The 22,501-nt window shown below is 38.7% G+C and overlaps 1 protein-coding gene and 1 pseudogene across 1 annotated transcript; both read right to left on the minus strand.

Annotated features, from left to right (window-relative positions):
* Window positions 1–6,618: 6,618 nt before the first annotated feature.
* On the minus strand, window positions 6,619–15,041 carry LOC116701249 (jupiter microtubule associated homolog 1). The gene is made up of 5 exons (XM_032534854.1): window positions 14,940–15,041; window positions 13,224–13,366; window positions 9,332–9,429; window positions 8,973–9,000; window positions 6,619–7,043 (listed from the first exon to the last, which is right to left on the minus strand). Exons 1-5 carry the CDS (start codon window positions 14,993–14,995, stop codon window positions 6,910–6,912), a joined length of 459 nt encoding a protein of 152 aa, XP_032390745.1. The 5' UTR covers window positions 14,996–15,041; the 3' UTR covers window positions 6,619–6,909.
* A 729-nt stretch (window positions 15,042–15,770) lies between these two features.
* On the minus strand, window positions 15,771–21,607 carry LOC116702482 (small ubiquitin-related modifier 2-A-like; annotated as a pseudogene).
* Window positions 21,608–22,501: the final 894 nt, after the last annotated feature.

The following is a 22,501-nucleotide window of genomic DNA, read 5'->3' on the forward strand; positions in this document are numbered from 1 at the left end:
GGCAGAAACAAAGTAGAGAAAAAGGGCAAACTGGGCCTGTGAAGCTACATGAAAAGTACGTGGAAATAAGTAAAAGGATGGAGATGTCCATGACTTCATCTGTTACTAAGTTATGTACTAATTTAAGGCTTGTGTCTCGGTGACTCAATGGTGTATTGAGCCCCCAACGTCAACTTTGGCAACCGTTAACTTCAAGACACCTAAACCTAACACAAAGACAGTGAACGAAATTGACCAACAGATCCTGTTGCCCTGGACAGAGACCAGGGAAGCACTTATAAATAAGTCTTCTGGTAGCTGAGCAAAGAGAAATCTCAATCATTCTGAATCTTGCAGAAACGGAGAGTGTAGGTATATGTAAGGAGATAACATAGGCTCATTACTGCTAACTACAATGCTAGTTAACATTAGTAATTAAACCTGAACAGCTAATGTAAGTCAAAACTGTCGGCGTGCTTCTCCTGACAATACGGGTATTTGTCAACTATACAACAGCAAGTTGATTGGTTATGACACAATCGTTAGCCTATTTTTATAAAAGCGCCTGCTACGGAGACATAACGTGAGGTATAAGGTAACGGATCCTTTAACACATTGTTGTGTTTCTTTAGAAATAAACAATGGACAACTAAAGTTTTTAATGCTTCAGATGTAAAGTTATTTTTTGTCAACGTGATGTCAAAATGAGAGGCAGTCAATAGAATAATGGGTAAGAGCTCGGTAGAATTAAAATGGCGCCATATGAGCTACTCTTCGGGAACACTCGCTTACCCCCTTGCCAACCATTGCCCAATCCTAGTGCCATCCAGGCAGCGCTGCCTGGAAGGCTACATCGGGGGATTAAAACACCAAACACCGTCTTGGCACTTGACCTCAGAGTTTACATCAACATGAACTAATTCTTTGCTTTTTTAACAACCACCCATGTCCTCACAAGTGTCACTGCTCATGAAGATACATACAAAAGACATTGTGTAGAAAATTTAAAGAACAACTTTTTTTCTTAAGAAGCTAACAGAACTGCTAAATGAAGTAAAGATTATGCTCTTTGGAATCCAATGGCTAATGCTATTTCATGAAAATAAAGAGATACAGCCAATAATCCATAAAATAGGTTTTCATATCCAGCCCTCAGCTAACAGGGTCATGTCAGTTTTATAGTTTTTTTTTTTTTAAACCAAAAGTGAATGTAGCTAAGAAACAAACAAAAGACATGTCTCCAGAGAATAAACTCTTCTGTGTGGGATCGTTGTGATAGGAAGAGATATATGAGTATTAGATTATCATAACAGTTACAAAGTCCACATCATTTGCAATGCTTGTACCACGAGGACTTTGAATTTGTTTCAACTTGGATTTTAAATGATTCTGCCTCTGCAGCTATGCTCTATTTGATTTCTGGTTGTACTGTCTATATTTCAATTCTTAAGAAACTGGCAACACTGAGGTCTTATTAGCTAAAATGCTTATTTACTGGCTAAATATTGTTTTAAACTTAGTGACTATAGGTGCTGATCCAGACCACGCACAGTCTTTAAATGCATGGTATTCACATAAAAGAGTGGACAAGTTTGCTACTGCAATCTTGCTCTTTGTTTCTAGAAGTGTCTCAAATTAGAAGTGGCAGTCTAACATGAGGCCGGGACTACTTTAGAAGCCGTTTGACCTGCTGCCCACTAACTTTGAAAAGGTTTTTTATTCACAATTGAAATGATAAACAAAGACTCAAAATGAAAGAGAAAGTCCAATCAAGAGATAGATTTTTCCATACCACTTGTTGCAGTTTCAAGAGTTTAAATGTTGCCAAAAATATAAGGTGATATCATCTTCACTTCAAAGAGCTGGGGAAGAAATATCTGCAATGAGCCCAACGTTTTTGTTTCCTTCCCTTTCAGAAAGACAAGTGTTAGACTCGCGTATTGCTCACTTTTTATCAGTGCAATCTCTGTACTACTGATCGTACTTATTGACACACTGCACTGTCACATGATCAAAACTAAAAACATGCTTTGGCTTGCCATTTGAAATTGTCTCTATTACGCCAACACAAAAAGACAGGGACAGTCCCCCCTTCCCTGAGCTATGTGGGTTTGTGGGTGGAATGGGAATTCTTACATCCCTTAACTGGACAAATAAATTCATTCAAGCTACAGTCTGAACAATCAGTCACAAGTTGAAATAAATACAATACTAAAAGTAAAAGTATCTTTTGTACAAAAGGGCCTTCAATAATCAAGCCAATGCAGCTGTCTGGTGGCGGATGTCTCAATTTCTTGGACACGGTGGAGAAACATCTGCACTCCCCCACAACCCTGCTGGGGTTAAAATCCACAAATGTAACACATTGAACATATACTAAACATCCAGCTAAAAGGTCCCATATTATGCTCATTTTCAAGTTCATAATTGTAATTTGGGTTTCTGCTAGAACATGATTACATGCTTTAATGTAAGTAAAACGCATTCTTGGCTACCTGTATTTACCCTCTGTCTGAAAAAGCCCAGTCTGCCTGATTTGTCAGCATTATGGGTGTTCCACATCTGTGCTCTCAGCGTCTCTGTGCTGCCATTGCAGCCGGGCTGTAACGGCACTGTAGTGGCACTTTCAACTTATATACAGTATATTTAGAAGTCTGAAGTGCTAAGAAGTTCAAACTAATCATGAAGTTGCTCTTTGGAAGTTTTTACTCAGCTCTATTTTTAATGTATTAACCAATTCAATATGAAATAGCCATCAAAATAAAGGGTTTTTTTAAATTAATTTTTTTAAACTTTTTTAAAGAATAGTGCCTTGGACCTGTGTTTTTTCAAAACTATATATAGTATAGTTGTGACATCACAACCGTACAGAAGTCTGTACCATTTCTGAATATGGGCTGTATGCATATCTCTGTGGATACTGTACTTTCACAGTATTTATTTAGCACCTCAACCTGCTTTATAAAAAATAAGACATGGTAATCTCACTTTTTATAATATGGGATCTTTTAATGCCAACTAACAGTACACGTCAGTCCAACCCTGGAAGTTATGGATACACACCGTCATGCTGGTCAGACCACTGCACATAATGGTTAACAATGGTATTATAGTTTAAAACTCAGTGGTGCCCCAGTTCTATCATACTTATTTTCTCATAAGACAGATCATACAGCCCAGGAGGCCAGGCCGGCCTGTATCCTTCCTTCCTGGGTACACTGTGTGACCATCCTGACAGCTGCTTTCTCTCAAAAGCTCTTGAAGCTTAATATGTGCAAGGCCAAGGAGTTGTACTGTATGAGAAGGATGATAGTTGATTCAGTGGTTACATGTTGGTGATATAACTAAAAGAATTACCTTTTTGGGGGGTATTTTATTACAATTCATTGTCAGGCTATCATATTATAACGATCTGATTGGTGGGCACTAGCTGATAACTGCACCCACTTTTTAAATCCCTGAATCTAAAAGGGGAAGTGGTGAAACAGGTAAGGGCCTTCAGGAACATTTTAATGATCTTGTATTTTTCCAACAACCTCTTTTTTTGCTGAGGAGTGTTGAATTGAATTGTTGAATTGAATGTGTCATCTGGGGACATAACATAGTACCTATAAGCAACTTCTTGTGCATGCTTCCATCCATATTTTACACAGTCCCTTCCTTTTTCAAATAAAAAAAAGCATATTAAACAATGCAGCTATTATGGGAAAAAAGATTTCAGATAGTGTGCTGTATGCTATAAAAATTATTTAACATTTAATTCCAAAGTTTCTGTTCTGTTTTTTATTGATCTATATTCTAAAAGAGGAAGCACTTTGAAAATGTCACACCGCATGCTACTTCAAGATTTCCTTTAGGTTTTAGGTGTCAAAACAACCAAACAAGTGATCTAATTGCCAAGATAAAGCTGTAATCTTGAAGACTTTATTTAAAAAGCCTAAATCTGTAGGGGATTTTATTTGAGTCTATAGCACACTGAATCTATCCACTTTCAGTATAACTGGGTGTCTGGTGTGACATTGCAAAAGTACTTTAGCCTAAAAAAATGGAAGTAGCCTATATGCACACAATTCTTTAAACTTAATTCTAAAAAATCATGTGTGAACATTGAAAAACAAGCCTCCATAGAAAGATCATAGACACAGACTGATGTCCATTTTACGGTCCAGACCTAGGCATATGCTCCACTGCCAAACTCACAAGAACAATCCACTTAAATATAAATTCTAAATTAACCAGGACTGAAACCGTACGAACTTGAACTCGGAAGTAGAGCTACGTAGCGAGGCTGACCTCGTAAGGGGATGTGAATAGACCACGGAGGGAAAAGACCGAGTCGATTTATTCGCTGCAGGGCAAATTTGCTTTTCTAAGGATGGCAAAGACATGTCTGGCTCTACGCTGCCTCTGATTGACTTTTGCTTTCATTGGTTAGGAATGAGGAGTGAGACTGATTGGTAAAAAATACCAGGGTAACCCATCAGAGGAAGAGCAGGGCTGAGTAGGGCGGGACAGGCCTCGCTGTCCTGGGAAACGCAAATTCGCTTCTCGCAGATCTAGTGGTTTAAGTGTTTATGACAAGATATGGCCATGGTAAATATGGTGATGATTGATCGATGTTTAGGTACATTATGCCACGTTAAGCCTTTTCCTCGCCATAGACACCAATGAAGAAGAAAACGTTATCGTGAGATAACTTCTATAATCGTTGGATTTCAGTTTAGTTTTTTTTGACAGGTTTAAGTGTTTATGACAGATATGGCCATGGTAAATATGGTGATGATTGATCGTTGTTTAGGTACATTAAACCACGTTAAGCCTTTTCACGTTAAGCGTTTTAGAACGTCCCTAGAAAACAATTCAGCGATAATTAAGATAGCCTACATACTTACTACATACTATATCTACTGTCATTTCAGTAGGCTAACTTAAAATACGGTAAGCCTACTTAACGGACATACCGTCGTGCACCGTAGCCTACTTATAACAGCATGTATAGGTTTAGGTGATTATTATTAGGCTACAGTAGGTCTTCTAATGTTACACAGATAACGTCTCACTAACGTGTGTAATGTCAACACGAAGCCTTCCTATATGCCATGCCATGCCGCCATACAATTGTCAATCATCCAACTTACCGATCCTCTACAAGGCGACGTCTCTTGGTGGTGGACCGATTGTTTAACTGAGAACTCGACATGGACTGTTTTGTTATACGGCTTCGTTCCTTCTTTCACTTTCAGTATGAGTAAGCGAAGCCACAACAAAATACGGTGGCTAGTCCAGATAAATGCCCCATACGGAGTGTTGTATTTTTTCCCCAAAATACATGAAAAGATAGGTTTACAATGTTTCAAGTCTGTCAAAAATAATAGTTGCCCATATCACATTATTAAACCATTCCCTCTGTTCACCTCCCTTTTTGTGAAAAAATGTATTCAAAGGTCCAATTCTAAAATAGGGCTATAGCAGTCAAATAAAGAAGATATCTTCCAAAGTTACAACCTAGTCTTTTTAGAATAAAATGCCCTCTGTGTTTCGCCAGAAAGTTCCCCCTTGGAGGGCAATGGAAAAATCCTGACAGATAACACCACACAACTATACAACTCATGGTCAAAATTGATTTTTAATGTTCATTACCACTTGTGCCATTTCTAATTTCAATTTCTGCAGTGACTTACATCCAGCAACAGGAATTGGTATTTGACAAACAGACATATTTTGCACCATAACAGATAGAACAGGAATTTACATTTCATTTAGCTGAAATGTAAGTCTTGCATCACAGCTGGCTGACACAGCAGCCACAGAAATGACTGAACGAGACAGAAGCAGGATGGTGTTTGAATTTTGGTTTAAAGAATGTGACAATGAAATGTACAAAAGACAGTTCTATATGTCCAGTAAGCAGGATTGTAAATAAATAATAAGGGGAGTGAAGCATAGGAAAAAAGGTTGAGCTGTCATAAGGTCACTTGTCAAATCTAGGATTGGTTAACCAGAAACACTTTAATAACAACATCCCATTAACTCACAATGGAAAAAAATAAACCTGTTCATGTAAATACTGGCAGAATGCCATTAGGTAAACCAACTTTATTTGATGTTGTAGCTTAACTAACAAACAGGCACACTTTATTGTAGAGTAAATCTTACCTATAAAACATGGGGTACTCAAAAACCGGCACTGGGGTTACAATAATCTAACGTTAGTGACTACAATATAAAAAAAGGCTTATTCCAATTCTGTTACATGGGACCTACAGTATTCATCTGAACACAAATGTTACATCCCTTAGATCACGATGACAGTAATTTATGTGGCTGCTATTTGGCTCCTAAGTGGATAATATAATCAGTAGAAAGATTCCAACTCATGCAACAATACAACAAGTATCCCACAAAAAAACAACTAACAACAGGTTAAATAAAGAAAAACTTCACAGTTATGTTTCTTCTCACATTCATTCGTTACGAACCAGACACGCATGCAAGATGGGTTCTAAACTGAACACAATGCTAAAGTGACAGCTTTTATTTTGCTTGTGTTCTGGAAACTCCTTGTAAATCACGCCCAGCTTGTGCTGTGGCAATAAAGTTAGTGGAGATGATTATCACTTGCTGATATAAGAAATGTTCTCTTTACCCTGTCCGGAAGGTCTAATACAATACAGGGGCAAAGGCAGACTTTAAACCATATATATAGAAATACATAAAGTGCTTCTGTCAAAACAAACAAACAGTACAAAACAGTTTCCAAAAAAGAGGTATCAAAACAATGCACTTGGGGATGTGGAGTAAACTGGTGTCAGTTGGACAACAGATAAGATTCCTGTGATACAGACAAATGGGCTGGGGATTCTTGTTTTTAAAAAAAAAAGGCATGAGTTCAGACATGAGTAGATATAGGTAGGGGTGGTTGGCAGGGATTCATCCCAGAATGAGGCTAGACTTTCCCCCAGGGGGATTCCTGCGACCAGACGGTACTCCTGCAGCGGGATCGTCTGCTGGAGGGGCCTCCTCCTTCTGCTCTGGAACGGCTTCAGGCTCGGGAGCACTGTTGTCTGAACACACGCAGGGAGACAGTTGACTACCAGTTACATTTCAATTCCATTTGAATTGTAGTGTCAAATCATAACTGAAGTTATCACAGGACACTTCAGAGTAAAGTAGTTATATTTTTACAGAGACCAACAATTCCCCCGAGGGAAACCATTTCTTAATTGCAGACATTATGAGGGAGTGGCAACAACTTTTGCATTTCAACAACCTCAGCCATATCATCTAGTACTACTACTACTACTACTACTACTACTACTACTACTACTACCACCATTTTCTCCTTCTTTATTATGAGTCCATATCTATCCTTTTCTCCACATTGTTGTAGCAGCATTGATATCACTGCTGCCAAAAAAAGCAGTCAATATTGAATTACACTGCAATACACAATTTTACCTGGAATCGTTAAAAAAAAAAGTTAGCCGGTGTTTTAAAGCAACTCTAAAGTTAAGTTAATTAGCTATACTTGATTAAATCTGACGGTCACTGGCTGAGATTGAGAAGCTGTTTTTGACTTCAGAAATCAAGGACCCATTGTTGATAAAAATGAACAAACATTTTAGGTGGTAAATACTATTACTTTCTTAGACAAGAGAGTAAGTATTTTATGGTATATTTTATAACATTTAGATTGACCACTAGCACACTGATCTTCATTTAATAGATTAGCATTGACTAGGGGTTTCACTGAATAGTAGACTACCAAGGCTGAAGTTTAACTCCTTTATTAAGCAGTTACAGTGAGGTCACATATTCTGACTACTGTGCTGGTCCATTTAATATTTGGTTCTTTCTTTTCTTTAAATATGATTCTTTTAAGTTTTAAATGTAGGTCTTGTGTATGATTTAGGTAGGTTATTACAAATGTCACAAAGAAATAAGTGTTTAGAAACATTTCAGAGAAAATATACCTTAATATATTTCATTTACTTTCAGATAAACATATGTTTTGATGCCAGAGGGTGTTAATATGGTTACCAGCGGTTTACTCGTTCTTTCTGGGGTCACAGCTTTCGGTGCAACACCGGCGGCCAGCAAGAGCAAGGGAAAGTTGAAGTGCCAGTAAGTGGGCTTAGCAGTCAAATTATGTTTGAGTTGTTACATGTATTTTACAAGAGGACGTGAATGAGAATCCATGCATGCATGCATGCATGCACATTTGGTTTCTTTTCGTAGCCTCTAGCCTCTGCCGCTAGTTAAAGAGTCTCCTCCAGGACTGATGTCCCCTCTTCAGTTTATTTACACACACTTGTTTTCTGAATCTTGTGCCTTGTTTTATTTAGTTGCAGCTCTTTGTGTGCAGCAGCCATTTCTCCTGTAAGCCTCTCCGTCTGCCTTAGCTGTAACCAGTAAGCTGAACAACACATCAGGTCAGCCACAGTGAACCACTTTTTAACAGTGTCAGCAAGCTTTGACTCTCTCTCCGCCATAACATAGTAATTCCAGAGATTGTTGATCTTGCTGTTCTGATTGTTTAAAAAAACAAAACGTTAACTCAGATTTTATGCATATTGTGTGGTGTTCTTTATAGGCTACTATGACATGATTCTCCTTTATTGCCTTGCTTACAGGTTTGTGATACATTTATATCTGTACTATTGCCTTTACTGTGGCTGTACACAGCCCTAACGCTGTGGTGTTTAAAATTGGGTACCATATGCCACTTTTTAAAGTTAATTTAAAAATTAAAATAACCTAAACATTGGGCCGGAATTACAGATGAATTTTCATAAAACATTTTTAAAGCAAAGGAAATGTATGCCTATATGTATTTATGCGCGTATATGCATATGTATACAGGTACATAATGCACGTGCATCTGTGCATGTGTACATGTATTAAATCGTGATGTGTGACGTGATATTTTTAAAGATGTCACACATTCCCATTCTTACGCCAGTGGTTTAAAAAGAAAAAAAACAGGTGCTTACCATAATCACGTACAAGATTTTCTCCATCCTACAAAAAACAAGCAGAAAATACAAGTTTAGTATTTTATCAGCCTTCAGAGACTAAAAAAGTTAATTCTGTACTGTGTCATCAGTCTTGTTGAAAAGCCATACATACACTCAATGATAAAATGTGAGTAGGTATAACTTAAATGTCATTTGGTAATGTTCCTAAGTAATTGATACACAAGCTACCTTTAAGACCATAAGTGAAGATCTGAAGAAAATACATAGATACTTTAAATCATTTGAACTTGGACATTTGGACAGTATGTTTGTCTGCCTTCAGGATTCACTTAATTTCTTCCAACCACAACTCATGATCTGATGCAGGATCTTACTGTGGCGGGGGCGTCTGCAGATTGGTTGCTGGTTTGGCTCCCTCCTCTCCTCAGGGGGGCTGATGACTCACCACAAAGCACACCTGTGGGCTTCCCACCTGGAAGAACAAGATGGCTCAGGCCGTCACATACAGTGCCTTGCGAAAGTATTCGGGCCCCCTTGAACTTTTCAACCTTTTGACACATTCAGATCCTAAAACATGGCGTCGGAGCGTTTGTAATTTCACAGAAACGATTTACACGTAACTTATATGTCTTTGTCATAAAAGGAAATGGCAAGATCCCTTGAGCGAAATATCCTGATAACTGCAGTCCACTGAGCCAATGACCTGACCTTAAGACCCCCCCCCCCCCCCCCCCCCCATTATTTTGGACATTTCTGTGTGAGCAAGTTACTCCTACACTTCCTACTAGTTTACAATTGTGCTTTGGGAAATTTTCTGATTTGGGAAATTCATCTTTCATTCTAAATGTGTTTCTGACAATAACTCCATTCACACTGTCTAATAAAATATGCAGTCATATCCTGCTGTATAAATTATTTCCCTTTCTTTCCCCCGGCTGTTTTGGTTCCGTTTTCACTCCTGTTATGTGCAACTCATTACATAGCTTAACAAGGCAAGCCATTGTTATTTTCACAACAAGTAATGCTACTCAGAATGCTATATTTGGCATGGGGGTGAGACTATGCATGATCTACGACCCTTTTAGGGGGGTAAGACGCAATATGGATTTTGAAATATGTTGGATTTATTGATCATGGGCAATGTTTCATCACACATCAAATACCTGTATATTATGTCTGGGACAGAAAACCCTGCCGCCATTTTTAAAAGAGTTTCTGATATTCGTATTTGTCCACCTCTTGGATCAAATGTTTAATAAATTAAATATTAAATTTTAAATATTTTCTTGGTCTTCCAGATCTTGCTTTAACTTCCACTGTTCTTGATGAATGCCATTTCTTAATTACATTCCAAACAAAACGCTTTGCTATCTTCTTATAGCCTTCTCCTGCTTTGTGAGCATCAACTATTTTCAGTTTCAGTTTTCTAGACAACTGCTTAGAAGAACCAATGGTGCTGATTGGTGGGGCAAGGTCAGAAGAGTCTGGGCATTTAAAGCCTTATGATTGACATCACCTGGTCTTTCCAGACGATGATTCAGAACAATCCATGACGCTGTCAGGTCTCAGCTTTCCAAAGGGGGCGGTGCATGCTATAAACTCTGAAGGGTGCCCAAACTTTTGCAGATGCCATTTTTTGTTTTCTGTTATTTTGAAAGTGTAAATGATGGAAATAAAATGTAACTTTTTGTGACATATTATATGAATGTCTAATCTGTCATTTGATGCCTTTTGTAGATTTTACATCTTTTCTTAGCTTCATTATGCACATTAATACAATTTTTTAGCTGGGGTGCCCCACTGTATAGGTAAAAATGACAGTGGAAAGATTTTGTCCTGCCGCCACAAACCCACAAACATCCTTCAACTGGCTACCTTTCCATTTGAATAGCAGCTCAAAAATCTTTGACATAGGCTTCCTGGTTAATAAACCATCACCTTAGTGATATAGAATCCAGGCGGATGCCATTATAAGGTCATCCAACTTTGCACATGCTAATGACAGAAAAGCTACTTTGATGAGACTCTGGGAAAGCCAGATGTAGTTGCTACTAAAGCGGCTAAAACACTAACAACTTGACACCTGACTTATATTGTGACATCACTGACAGACAGTGTCAAACAAATATGGCCATACCCTACCAGCCTATGAACAAATTTACTAGAAGAGGTGTTGTGATGGCTGGCCAAGGTTATCATGATATTCGTCCAATTTGTGTTAGTTACAATTTATATTCATTGCATATAATAATACACTTAATGTATATACATATTTCATATTGAAAATTTAGACATGTGATATTGGAAAAAATAAGCAGGAACAAGAAATAGATTGCTGATCCATTTTAGCACTCAACAAGGTCTGAGACCGGACCTGAGCTGGTCTATGCAATGCACAGTACAATGAAAGCTACTTGGATTATGAGATGAACTGAACTGGAATTTGAATAATGGTAATATAACAGATGTATTTTATTTATTATCAATGGTACAATTATTAAAATGGGTGAATTTGTTAAAAGGGATAAAATGGTAAGTTGAAAGTGTTGCTGTTGTTACACGGGCGCCACCATGTTGGAATTCCACAATCTACTACGTCACTGGCATGGTAAGCTACTCCGTGGCTAACTAGCACTAGCAGCGAAGCCATAGCAACAGCATACAAAGAGTCGGGGGTACAACACATTTCCACAGGCTACCTTTGACAGGGAAAAATACTGTCCTCAACTCATGTCTGAGTCTGTAGCGAGCATTTTTTAGCCACAGACTATTTAGAGAGCTGTGCTTTTGATACAACAGCGTCATTGGTGCTTTTGTTCTAGAAAATGAAAAACCACTGGACTAGATCACAAATGCATCACTTTTACTTCCAAATTTGCGTCAATGCCTCTTTTGATAACATTTTGCTGTGTGACATTCTACATTTAGGGAAGGACCTAAACACCTATAAAACATTGTATCGAGTTTCTCAGTCTTTTGTTATTCCTCTTGGAAATATATACTTTTTAAATTCTAAATTAAACCTTGTGAGTGAACAAGGACTTGAGGCAGCTCATTTCTACCTAATTATTTAGATCTCTGCAGGGTTGAGAAGATCTGATCAACAGAAAAACACTAGTGATTAAATATCTAATGACAGCCTGAAAGAGAAACCAATTCATCATTTAACCTGTCATAAACCTGTCAAGTATCACCACCGGAGACAACAAATGTTATTCTTAAGTACTGCAGCTGTCTGAGGTTTTGACTAGACAAGGACAAGTTCGGTCCAGCAGCAAGAGAAAAACCTTCATTGAAAACCTTGTATCTCCAAAACATAGCACTGGTTGTGTGCTTTGTTTAAGTGACACATCCAGTGTTTCCCACACATAGACCAATTTGTGGCAGCGTGCCAGACAATCAACACCGGCCGCCACACATAGCAGGTTTTTTGACACAATTTAAAAACGCAGCGTATTCGCTCAGCAACATTTCCATTCCCTGCTCTCCCTACGTCTCTCTGTCACCATGGGTCTCTCTCTCACACACAAACAAACACAGCTCCTCCCCTCTGTGCCTAAAGCGTCTTTCTCCATGAAAACGAGAAAAGATGGCTGGCAAAATTCACAAGTTCACGTAAGGTTGGTATCTCGTGAACACCTTTACACAATCACTCTGAAGTACAATGTCAGTGTGTTAATGTTGGAGTCCCGACCCGACCCTTAGCAAACAAGTGATTGCGCCTGCTTTAGAAAGTTAACTGCTCGCAAGTTTACAATAAAATGCAGTTGGGTTGTCGAGGTCAAAACACTATATGTAGCAGCTGTGAATCAGATCAACTTTTTTATAAATAATGTTATGTCATTTTTCTACTCTGAATGTTTGCTGCTTCAATCCAGATGAGTATTGAAAAGTATTTTCCACTGAAAAAGGCATGTGTTGGGGATGAGGACCAGCCTGAACCGGAGGTATCAGTCTAAAACAGAGCTGAACAGTCAGACCAGTGTAATTAGTTATGCTACGAATTTGTTTACAATATTTTCTCAGGTTTCACCAGTGCTGCTCAAGCAGAAAGACAGGGTCATGGAGAAAAAGAGATAGATTTGTTAGGCATTGAAGAAAGCGCAGGAGAGGAAGCCAGTATCCAACAGCGTGTCCTCCTCAGTTTTTGATACTTGATTGTTACGGAAATAAGTTGTTGTCGTCGTCGGCCCCCCCCTAGCCACAAATTGAGTTGTAAGCTTTCACAGTAAAGCAACAATTGTTTGAAGAAGAGGTAGACTGTACCTGGTGGATTGTTCCTTCGATTGGCATAGGGGTCCTCTGGCTCAGCGAAAACACTGGAGGCCATCTTGTCTTTCCGGACAGGAGGCTTCTTCTCATCTGCACCAAATGTAATGTTGGAGCCGCCGCCGGGAGGGCGCAATACCCTGGAAAGATAGAGATCATCGTATTCATGAAAAATAACCTACCTAAATGCTGTGGTTCAGATTAGGATTGTGCAATCAGTGACAAATTATTCTTCATTCACACTCACAATAAAAGTCAAAATCATTTTTATTTTGCGTCATTTAACAATGACATTGGATAAAACGTAATAACTTAAACTGTCTATCAGATGTTTCAACTCATCATCTATCTTTGCACTGTCGGTGCAGCCAGATTCAAATGGGTTGCGGCTGAGATTTAAAAAAAGTCACGTCAGACATTAATGTTTTACACTGAACTTTAAATTACTTGTGGAATACAATAGCATTACCTATAATGTGTCTATGTGGACTTTATATGCAGACTAGTATTGTTCCACTTATAATTATATTATCTGTGACAGTGAGAATACCATAATTACAGGTGTTTTGATTGTATATGTCATTTATATCAACAAGGGTAGACTAAATATTAAGAACACCTGTCAATATAATGCAATACAGTTCAACAGCACCACAAACTACAGCTTTAAAAATGACCTTTATGGGGGTAGGATTTATTGCAGGCCTGTTGGATTAGACTGCACCATTCTTTTCCAGGTGCCTATTAAACTGACAACGGTTTTTGCTTTGGGATACAGTTTACACTGATAAATATTGATCATGTGATTTCCTCTCACATTGAAAGGTAACACTAAATAGGGCTTTAACACACTGGTAAATACATTGGTTCAATGTATTTATGTATGTTGCATTCCTCACATTGCTTTGAGTAGTGTCGCGCTCTGATCGAATTTACAATAATAAAGACATATTAATAACTTTAAAAAAATGTTTAACGAGGTTTAGCTAAATTGCTCATTTAAACATCGTGGATTTTAAATATGCCTCCTTCCAGTTTTATATGCGAGGATTCCTTTACCAGCATCGCTATGTGATGTGATGAAAAATACACATGTGGCTTGGATTATTCAATCAGGTGTAAAGTATCAAGCTGTAACGTTAACATAGCCCTCGCCTCAATGGGGCCATATGGAGGGCAGACTAAAAGATGTCTTATTTTAATTCCCTGATCTTCTCGATTACGGATCTGAAATCCACGGGGGCCCCACCAACTGGAATTACAGATCTGATAATCTTTAGCTTCCACACAGTCAACACGAAAAGGCAATAAGGAAACATACAGGTAAAAGGCCTACAATTAACACTAATGTTAGCAGTTAATGACGAGCAGCCTAGTCTGTAACGTCCCTTGCTAGCTAAGAAGCTTCTCTACAAAAGGAGGGTACATGTGTGCTATCTTGCTAGCTAGCTAACGTAAGAAAATGGGAATGGTCCACCCCAACAGACACAACGGAAAGGTGTGGTACCGAGGTGTCTCCAAGCATCGTCGCCACATGCTCAGCTAGTTTCAAGCATTTCGAAACGGTTAAGTTAATAATTACGGGCAGGTGTAGGAGAAAAAAAACGTTTAAATGTAAGGGTTAAGCGTTAAGTTTAACGTCAGAGAATGCTGGACTTGTGGGCATCATGGTGGCTAACGGGTTACGGAACGGTTTGAAAGACGCATTTTTACCTGGAACTGCTTTTAGAGCCGGGCTCCATCCCTTGATATGTCGTGGTGGTTGTCATTTTTGCGAAAGAAGTTGTCAAATATGTATAAATCTTACAGGTTATACGCGAAACACTTTCATTAGCAGTACTTTACCGCCTCATCATTGTCTATCCTAGTCAGTGGTTCCCAATAATCAACCTGCCTTCTGTATGAGTGGACAAGTGACAAGAAGGAGCGATCTCACTTCCGGTCACATTTTCAAAACAAACCGTGTGAACCTGACAAATACATTTTTGGCGTTTAAGATCAAATTTAAAAACAAATTAGAGCTAAATATTTTTTTTTAAAGGAGTGCATAATTAACGCTAAGTGGTATTCTTCTCTTTAACAAAAGATGACACATTTAGATTCTAATTTGAAAGCGGAAACTTATTTCCGATCCTTCGCTGCTTTTCCTAGTACATCCATGGTTTAGTTCATTTACACACACAGTCTACGAGTTTGACAGACGTACTGGTGCGACAAAAAAAAAAAAAAAAAAAAAACAAAACATTGTGGACAGGGTGCCTGTATAATACTTTAAGTAATACTAAAAGTAAATAGTTGGATATTAGCAATGAATTAAACAGGTGATTCGATTTAGTTTTGAAAAGGCCTGCAGTCTTGATTTGATGTTGACCATAAACTCGTCATGTTGAATTCTGACAGCTACAGGTTATTTCAACCTCATTCGAAATGTATAGTAGAACTAATCCCGTTTGGGGGGGGGGGGGGGGGGAAAGCTAGTTCTGATACAGTAGCTGTTTATGTACTAGTTAAAACAATGTATGCATAAAATAAACTTGACACAGGAAAAAAAAAAAAACTCAATTTATTCAAATAACACATTTTATAACCGATGTGAATTTAAAATGCCAGCTTACTGAACAATTTGAATCAAAACCTTAAAGACATGGGTAAAAAAACAAGACAAGGAATTCTCTCTAAACCCTCCAGAAAAAAACAAAAAAACAAAAAAAAAGGCAAGATTTTCATTTCTTTAGCACATTAGACTCACTGTAGCTTACAAGTTGTCTACACCACGCAGTTCGGACATGTTAAGATACAAACAGTGTGATTACATCAACTGTACCACCGTCTTTGAGCCTTTTGTAAAAGTATTCCACTGATGGTATCAACACTGGTCATGAACATTTGACGACTGGGGATAAAAGATGTTCGGGGACGAAGAGGGAGGTAGGGCTGTCCATAGGAAACAGTCTTTAAAGAAAAGAGCCTCCTGTTTGCTGTTGGAACACATCAATCGTATCTTCATCCTCCATTTCCAGCTGTAAGAAAAGTTCAAACATAAGTTTGTGATGGCAGAGATAGATTCGATAAACTTTATTCATCCCACAGTGGAGAAATTCCCTTAGTGTTTTCTACAGTTATATAAAAAAAAAAAAAAAAAAAAAAAACCCACAAAACTCTAACAGGCAAACTAGGTCTTTATTGTGAAGCCAAGCAACTTATAAAGAGTGTTGACAACACCAGTGACGTCAGCCAATGCATCTAAAAGCTTTCACCAGCAAGTTTAGTTTGAATCATGGACAGGTGCAAACATCTTCAACACATTACGAAGTACCATTACGGAAAGGTGGTCAGAAAACAGACAATGTTGCTTGAGTAAAATACAGAATTTAGTGGAGTTTTGCCAAACAAGACTCCCAACATGAAAGTACAGAAGACCTATATGTACCTGCTATTAGGGCTGCACAAATTTTAATCACACAACTTCCCAAAATCAAATTTGCATGATCGAGCCATTTTTTTTTTTTAAATGCGTCATTTCATAGAATGCGCGGGTTTTTTGCATGGCGCATCTACCCCTCCGTAAACCACTGTCCGCTCATGTGCCACTCCGAGTTGTTCCCTGCATCTCGCAGCTTAGTTTCTAGATAGACAGTTACTTAGGACAGAGTAACGGGAGGAAAACTCAACAGATAGCAGTCGGTTATACGTCGGTCTCAAGGTTTACCAGTAAACGGAACATTTTGTCCGTCTGTGTTATTCAGACAACAGCAGTGACCAGTGCTAGTTAGCACACGCACGACCCGTGCTGGGCCCATTCCTAGTGAGTCAGCAGTCTCTGAGCCTATGTGACAATAAAATTGTTTTAGTTAAAAAAAAAAAAAAAAAAAAAAAAAAAAAATAATCGTGAGAATAGTGATCACAATATTGATCAAAAATAATCGTGATTATCATTTTGGCCATAATCGTGCAGCCCTTCCTGCTATAGACATAAAAGGCAGTACAGCATGGACTGAACTGCACACGCTGCTCAGTGCTGTTTGAAAAGTCTGTGCTTCATCCAACATACCAGCGCTGTATCTAGACATGCATCGATCAATTAGCCGACAACCTGAATCACTTGATTCTATGCCAGTCAAAATTACACACGTCACACAATGTGTTTCACATTAGACGCGGTGGCACAAACTTTAACCCAACCTCATGCATTGTTGCCAACTTGTGAAAATTTTTACAATTTGTTTTTAAGACAATCGGGGGGGGGGGGGGGGGGGGAATATATTTCACATATTAATTCATTTTGAGTCATGCTGCTCAGAGTAACTGCAGTGTTCAGCACAGTCTTTCCCTCTCCCCTTTATTTAAAGAAAAAGCTACAGAAATGGTTATGTACATTGTCAATCATAATTCTTGGAAGGACAATGAGAATCAGCAGGTCCACCTTCAGGAATGGTAAAGAGTAGATTCACAAAAGGTTTAGACTCCATTTGCATGGAGTAACTTTGTATTTATTAGCACTGTCAGTTAAACATGTTATTAACGGCGTTAACACAAACCCATTTTAACGGCATTGATTTCTTCAAATTGCAAGATTAATTCTTTTTGGCCAAGCAGACTTTGTAGTTTCTTCACATGCTGTTGCAACAACTAGTAACGTTAGAAAAACTACAACACACCGGATCTAGCTAGACTGGAAACAAAACAGTAACGCCGCGCACACTTGTTTGGGCTTGCGAGCCGGCCAGAGAGTACGTTACGTTTTAAGTGAATGAGGAGTGCAAGAGGCCAAAATGGATCCAAATAAGATTCTGAATGTTCATGACAAGACCAAAGTGATCTGAGCCATCGTCGCAGCACGCCCAGTCTGAAATACCAAATGATGGCCGAGCACACAGCTGATGGGAATTTTCCCTTCCCACCCTTTTATAGAGGACAGTGTTACATTGTGTGAGAGATTTTCTCCAAGTGAGATTAATGTGAAATTGAACACTACAGTAGGCTATATGCCATTGTTTAAATTATATATCAAATTTTCCATGTTGAAAAGAGCATTAAAATGAGAAAAAAAGTCAAAGAAATCAAGGGACATTTAGAATAGATAAATTGTGTGATTAATTGCAAGTTAACTATGACATTACACACACACACACCATCGGGGCAACTCGGGTTCAGGGACACTTCACACAAGGGACAGGGGGCCAGAGATGGAACCAACGTTTTATTGGCAGGCGATCGCTCTACCATGACACAGCCGCCCCCACCTGTTATCTCACCACATGCTTTCTTAAAAATTCTTGAAAAGCTCATAACATAAAACGGACAACAAAAGTGTAAAATCAAAGTCATGAAAAGTCCTAGGTAGCTATAACGGCAGGAGGCTGCAAACATCACGCCATAAAAACAGTTTCTTCCCCTCAGCCTCACCAACAATGCCCCGGTCCCCACTGACATTGACTTAACTACACTTTTGCACTAACCTCCATCCTGGACTAAACATCTGTCCATTTCTTTGCATTCTGCACAAAATATATTCAGCCTCCTTTCTCTTATACTAACAGCTATTCTGTATACAAGAGGGTGAAGCCTTACCTGTGAGGGTGTGTCGGTTTCATTGATGGGCTGACCATCAAATCGAAATCGTATTTGCCTCATTGACAGCCCCTATGTGTAGAGACAGAAATATCAGGTTTAAATATTGAAAAGAAACATGATGAGGCATCATTGTGACCTGGGCGTTATGTGTAATCTGCAAAAATAAAAAGATGCAGCTATCATGTCTTAGGTACACACTTTGACAACTACCTTTCAGGCTGTCAGAATGCAATGTACCTAAAGAAGATTTGTTTTGAGGAGTTGTTTTAATTAAGTAGCACTCCCACCTGTCGTTCACAATATGCTTTCATCAGTTGCTGAGAGGAGTGTGCCTTTAATCTTGAATTGCACCACTGAGCCTTCCTGCCCTGCCACCTTCAGGTTGATGTGCTCATTGTTCTCTGTCTTCACTCCCTCCTGAAAGAGAGATAAACAGAATGCAGAAAGTAAAGTTGATTGCAAAAATAATAAGCCTGGCTTCCAGCTGTGTAACGCATTTGCCCCTCGTACCACAAAACTCCTTTTGCCCGGGTCAGACATAACGTTGATGTACAGTAATTATGTACGTCACTGATTTATTACAAGTCAAAAGTATTTTTACCCCCGTTACATTGTTTGACACTTGCACATTGTGAGCACTGATTGGAGGACTGGTGGTTAACGTACTTATCACAAAAAGGAGTAGCATAGAACTTCACTTTTAGCATTTAGCAAGTCAATGGCCTAGCTACACTTATTGATGCTCAGCCTAACGTTAGTCAGAATTAGTTAGTTAGTCACGGGAATTACAACTTGCACGCATCAACAATCCCTCTTATCCCGAGACTCTTGTGCGTGTGATGAGCATGCCTTTTTCATATGAGATCCGTTAACAATTAACGTAAGTCCTCAAACAATTAATATGGGCCCGTGGCCGTAGCGTTATACTGCCCTCTGAACGGTAACGTTAACGATTACCGTTACTCACTTTTCTTCGGTTTTTGCTAGCTAACGTTACCTGAACTTGCTAGAACCATATCACCACTTGTTAGTCTCACTCGCTAAAGCTGACAGTGGCATTTAAAAGGTGTTGTTTTTGTTTCTTTAAAGAGACCAGCAATTATTAAATCTCATGCACATTAGCCAAGTTAGCAAATTATGCTAACTTCGCCGCTTGCTACCGAGCTACCTAGCATTGCAAGCTAGCACTGGATAGCTTTTTTGGTAATTATGCGACCATTGGCACATTAGTCTCACAGGCGGCTTTTGGTGCCTTCTGTAGTATCACGCATTGATTAGCTAGGTACACTCATACAGCGTACAAACTCCACTCACCTTGTTTTTTCGTCTGCCATGGCTGCTGCTGCTGCTGTTGTTGCGTCTGCCTGCCCCTGTTCTGCTGCGGCTGCGCGGTCTGTCTGGCGCGCCACTTTGCGTGGGCTGGCCTCATGGATGTATTGACTGGGCTGTAGTGCATGGTCTTATACATCCATGAGTGCAAACAGCTGCGCCAAATCAACTGCGCGCTCTTAAAATGTAGCTGATGTCCCAGTACTATCAAGGATTTGAAGACACTAATTTCTTTAAATAATCGGCATTTCAAGTTAATATAGCTAAGTATCTGACAGTGTAGGTATTTCATGTAACACACTCAACATATACTTTTACTACTGCACTGGATTTATTTGATAAGCTGAAACTTACTGGTAAAAAAAAACTGAGGTTTTTACCTACCCTAAGAGTCTGCAGAAACTGCGATATGTTCAGAACAGTGCTGCAAGGATCCTGATGAGTGCGAAAGTACGACCACATCACACCCATTCTCCACTCACGTCATGGCTTTCCGTTTCTGCTAGGATTGAATATAAGGTCTTAATTCTCACCCACCAATGCATCTATGGAAATGCCCCCCCCCTAACTGAAAGAACTACTCATCCCTCACACTACAACACGATCCCTCCGCTCAACAAACAACCGCCTCCTACTCCCCAGAACTAAGCTCAGCACCATGGGTCATCGTGCATTTGCTCCGCCGCTCCTCGGACGTGGAATGCCCTCCCGACTATCTAAGGGCACCACAGACTTTTGAGACTTTTAAAAAGGACTTAAAACATTTCTTTCTAGCAGAAATTATGAGTTTTAACTTTGCACAAAAATGCCGTTGCTCTATTTATAGATATTTTACACTGATGTTTTGTTTTTTAATTATTACCAACAGCAATAGAGTAGATTTGACATGTTAATGCATCAGCAATAACAATCCATTAGTTTAATATATAATGACAGGAATAACAGTGCTGCACGAGTACTTTTATTTTTTGATACTTCTTACCTTGTTAAATGCATTACTTGTAATAGCGTATTTTAAGAATCTGATGAAATGAAAATACAGCTCACCACGATGGAGTTAATATGCTACTGCTGTGACATTGCTCCATAGACTGAAAAATGAGAACAAAATATGTGAGAACTGTAATACAAATAGATCCATCTCATTCTTTATTTTTACATGCACAGAAATTGCTTTTCAAAAAATATGCAATGACAAGTTTATTTAACAATCCAAGACAAATAAATAGTATTACAAGAAATATGTAGAGATAGAATCTCCTAGCACTAATAGCCCCAGAAAGAAACAATAAAGTCACCATTTTTGATAAACACATGGTAAACATAATCCTTTGAATTAACCATCAAGGTTCTACTATTAATATACAGTTCTTTCTCAAGGCTATTTTCCTAGTTTGACATAGGAAATCCCACACAAGCTAACCATTTAGTTAAATCGGGGCAACTAACCTACCCCTTTGGCTTGGCTTCCACAACATGGTCTAAGAGCAGGAGCAAGGGCAAAGCTATGCACACAGTCATTAATAACGTCGAACAATATTCATTTGTCTTTAGGGATGATTGTCAGCTAGTCAGCATTACTAAAGCACATCCACTTAATGTACAATTGGTCCTTGTCCTTAATAGCTCATGTTACACCGACCAAGTAAAAAGGGCTCATGTCTCTGGCACAAGGCTGCGGTGTTATCTCGTAAGAATTACATTTCATATTAAACTTCTATCAAAGTGCACAATATGGACACAGGAGACATGTATTTAATCAGAATCCCCCGTTGTTACATAATGTAACAGGTTATGAACGGTCTGTCTGAATAATTGGTAACGTTAAAGCGTTTTAAGACAGCCCACTATGATTTGTGCCTATCTTACTGCAATACTTAAAGTGTCCATCATAAGAAGTGTATGCAGAAGATTTGAATACCATACAGGAAATTAACTGATCCAATACCTTCCTCCCAAAACAAAATAAATAATACATTCATGTCAATAAATACTAAGAATAAAAAGGTAACAAGAGTCTGAGCTATGAGTTAGTATAGAATTCAGAAGACAAGCAAAAGTATTCAGTAGTAACTGTGAGCATACTGAAAGAAGTCAACTAGAGTAACTAATCTTAATGAGCCAATCTGTGGGTGCCTTTTTTTTTTGCAACAGAGGGCCTCTTGTCTGTTCCAGTCCAATGTTTAAAGCATAAAACATGGTTACCAAACATAGCCAGCAGCAAATTATGTAAAATGCTTCACAATTTTCTTGAAAATGGGATTTGCTCTATATTAATTAAGGGATACCCCAATCCGATACTGAAATTGGGCCGACATGACTTGAATAGCTGGATGGGTATCAGTGACAATAAGGCTAATCTATTTGATTCT

The sequence above is a fragment of the Etheostoma spectabile genome, chromosome 2 (assembly GCF_008692095.1).
Source record: "Etheostoma spectabile isolate EspeVRDwgs_2016 chromosome 2, UIUC_Espe_1.0, whole genome shotgun sequence".
In the NCBI taxonomy this organism is placed as follows: Eukaryota; Metazoa; Chordata; class Actinopteri; order Perciformes; family Percidae; genus Etheostoma; species Etheostoma spectabile.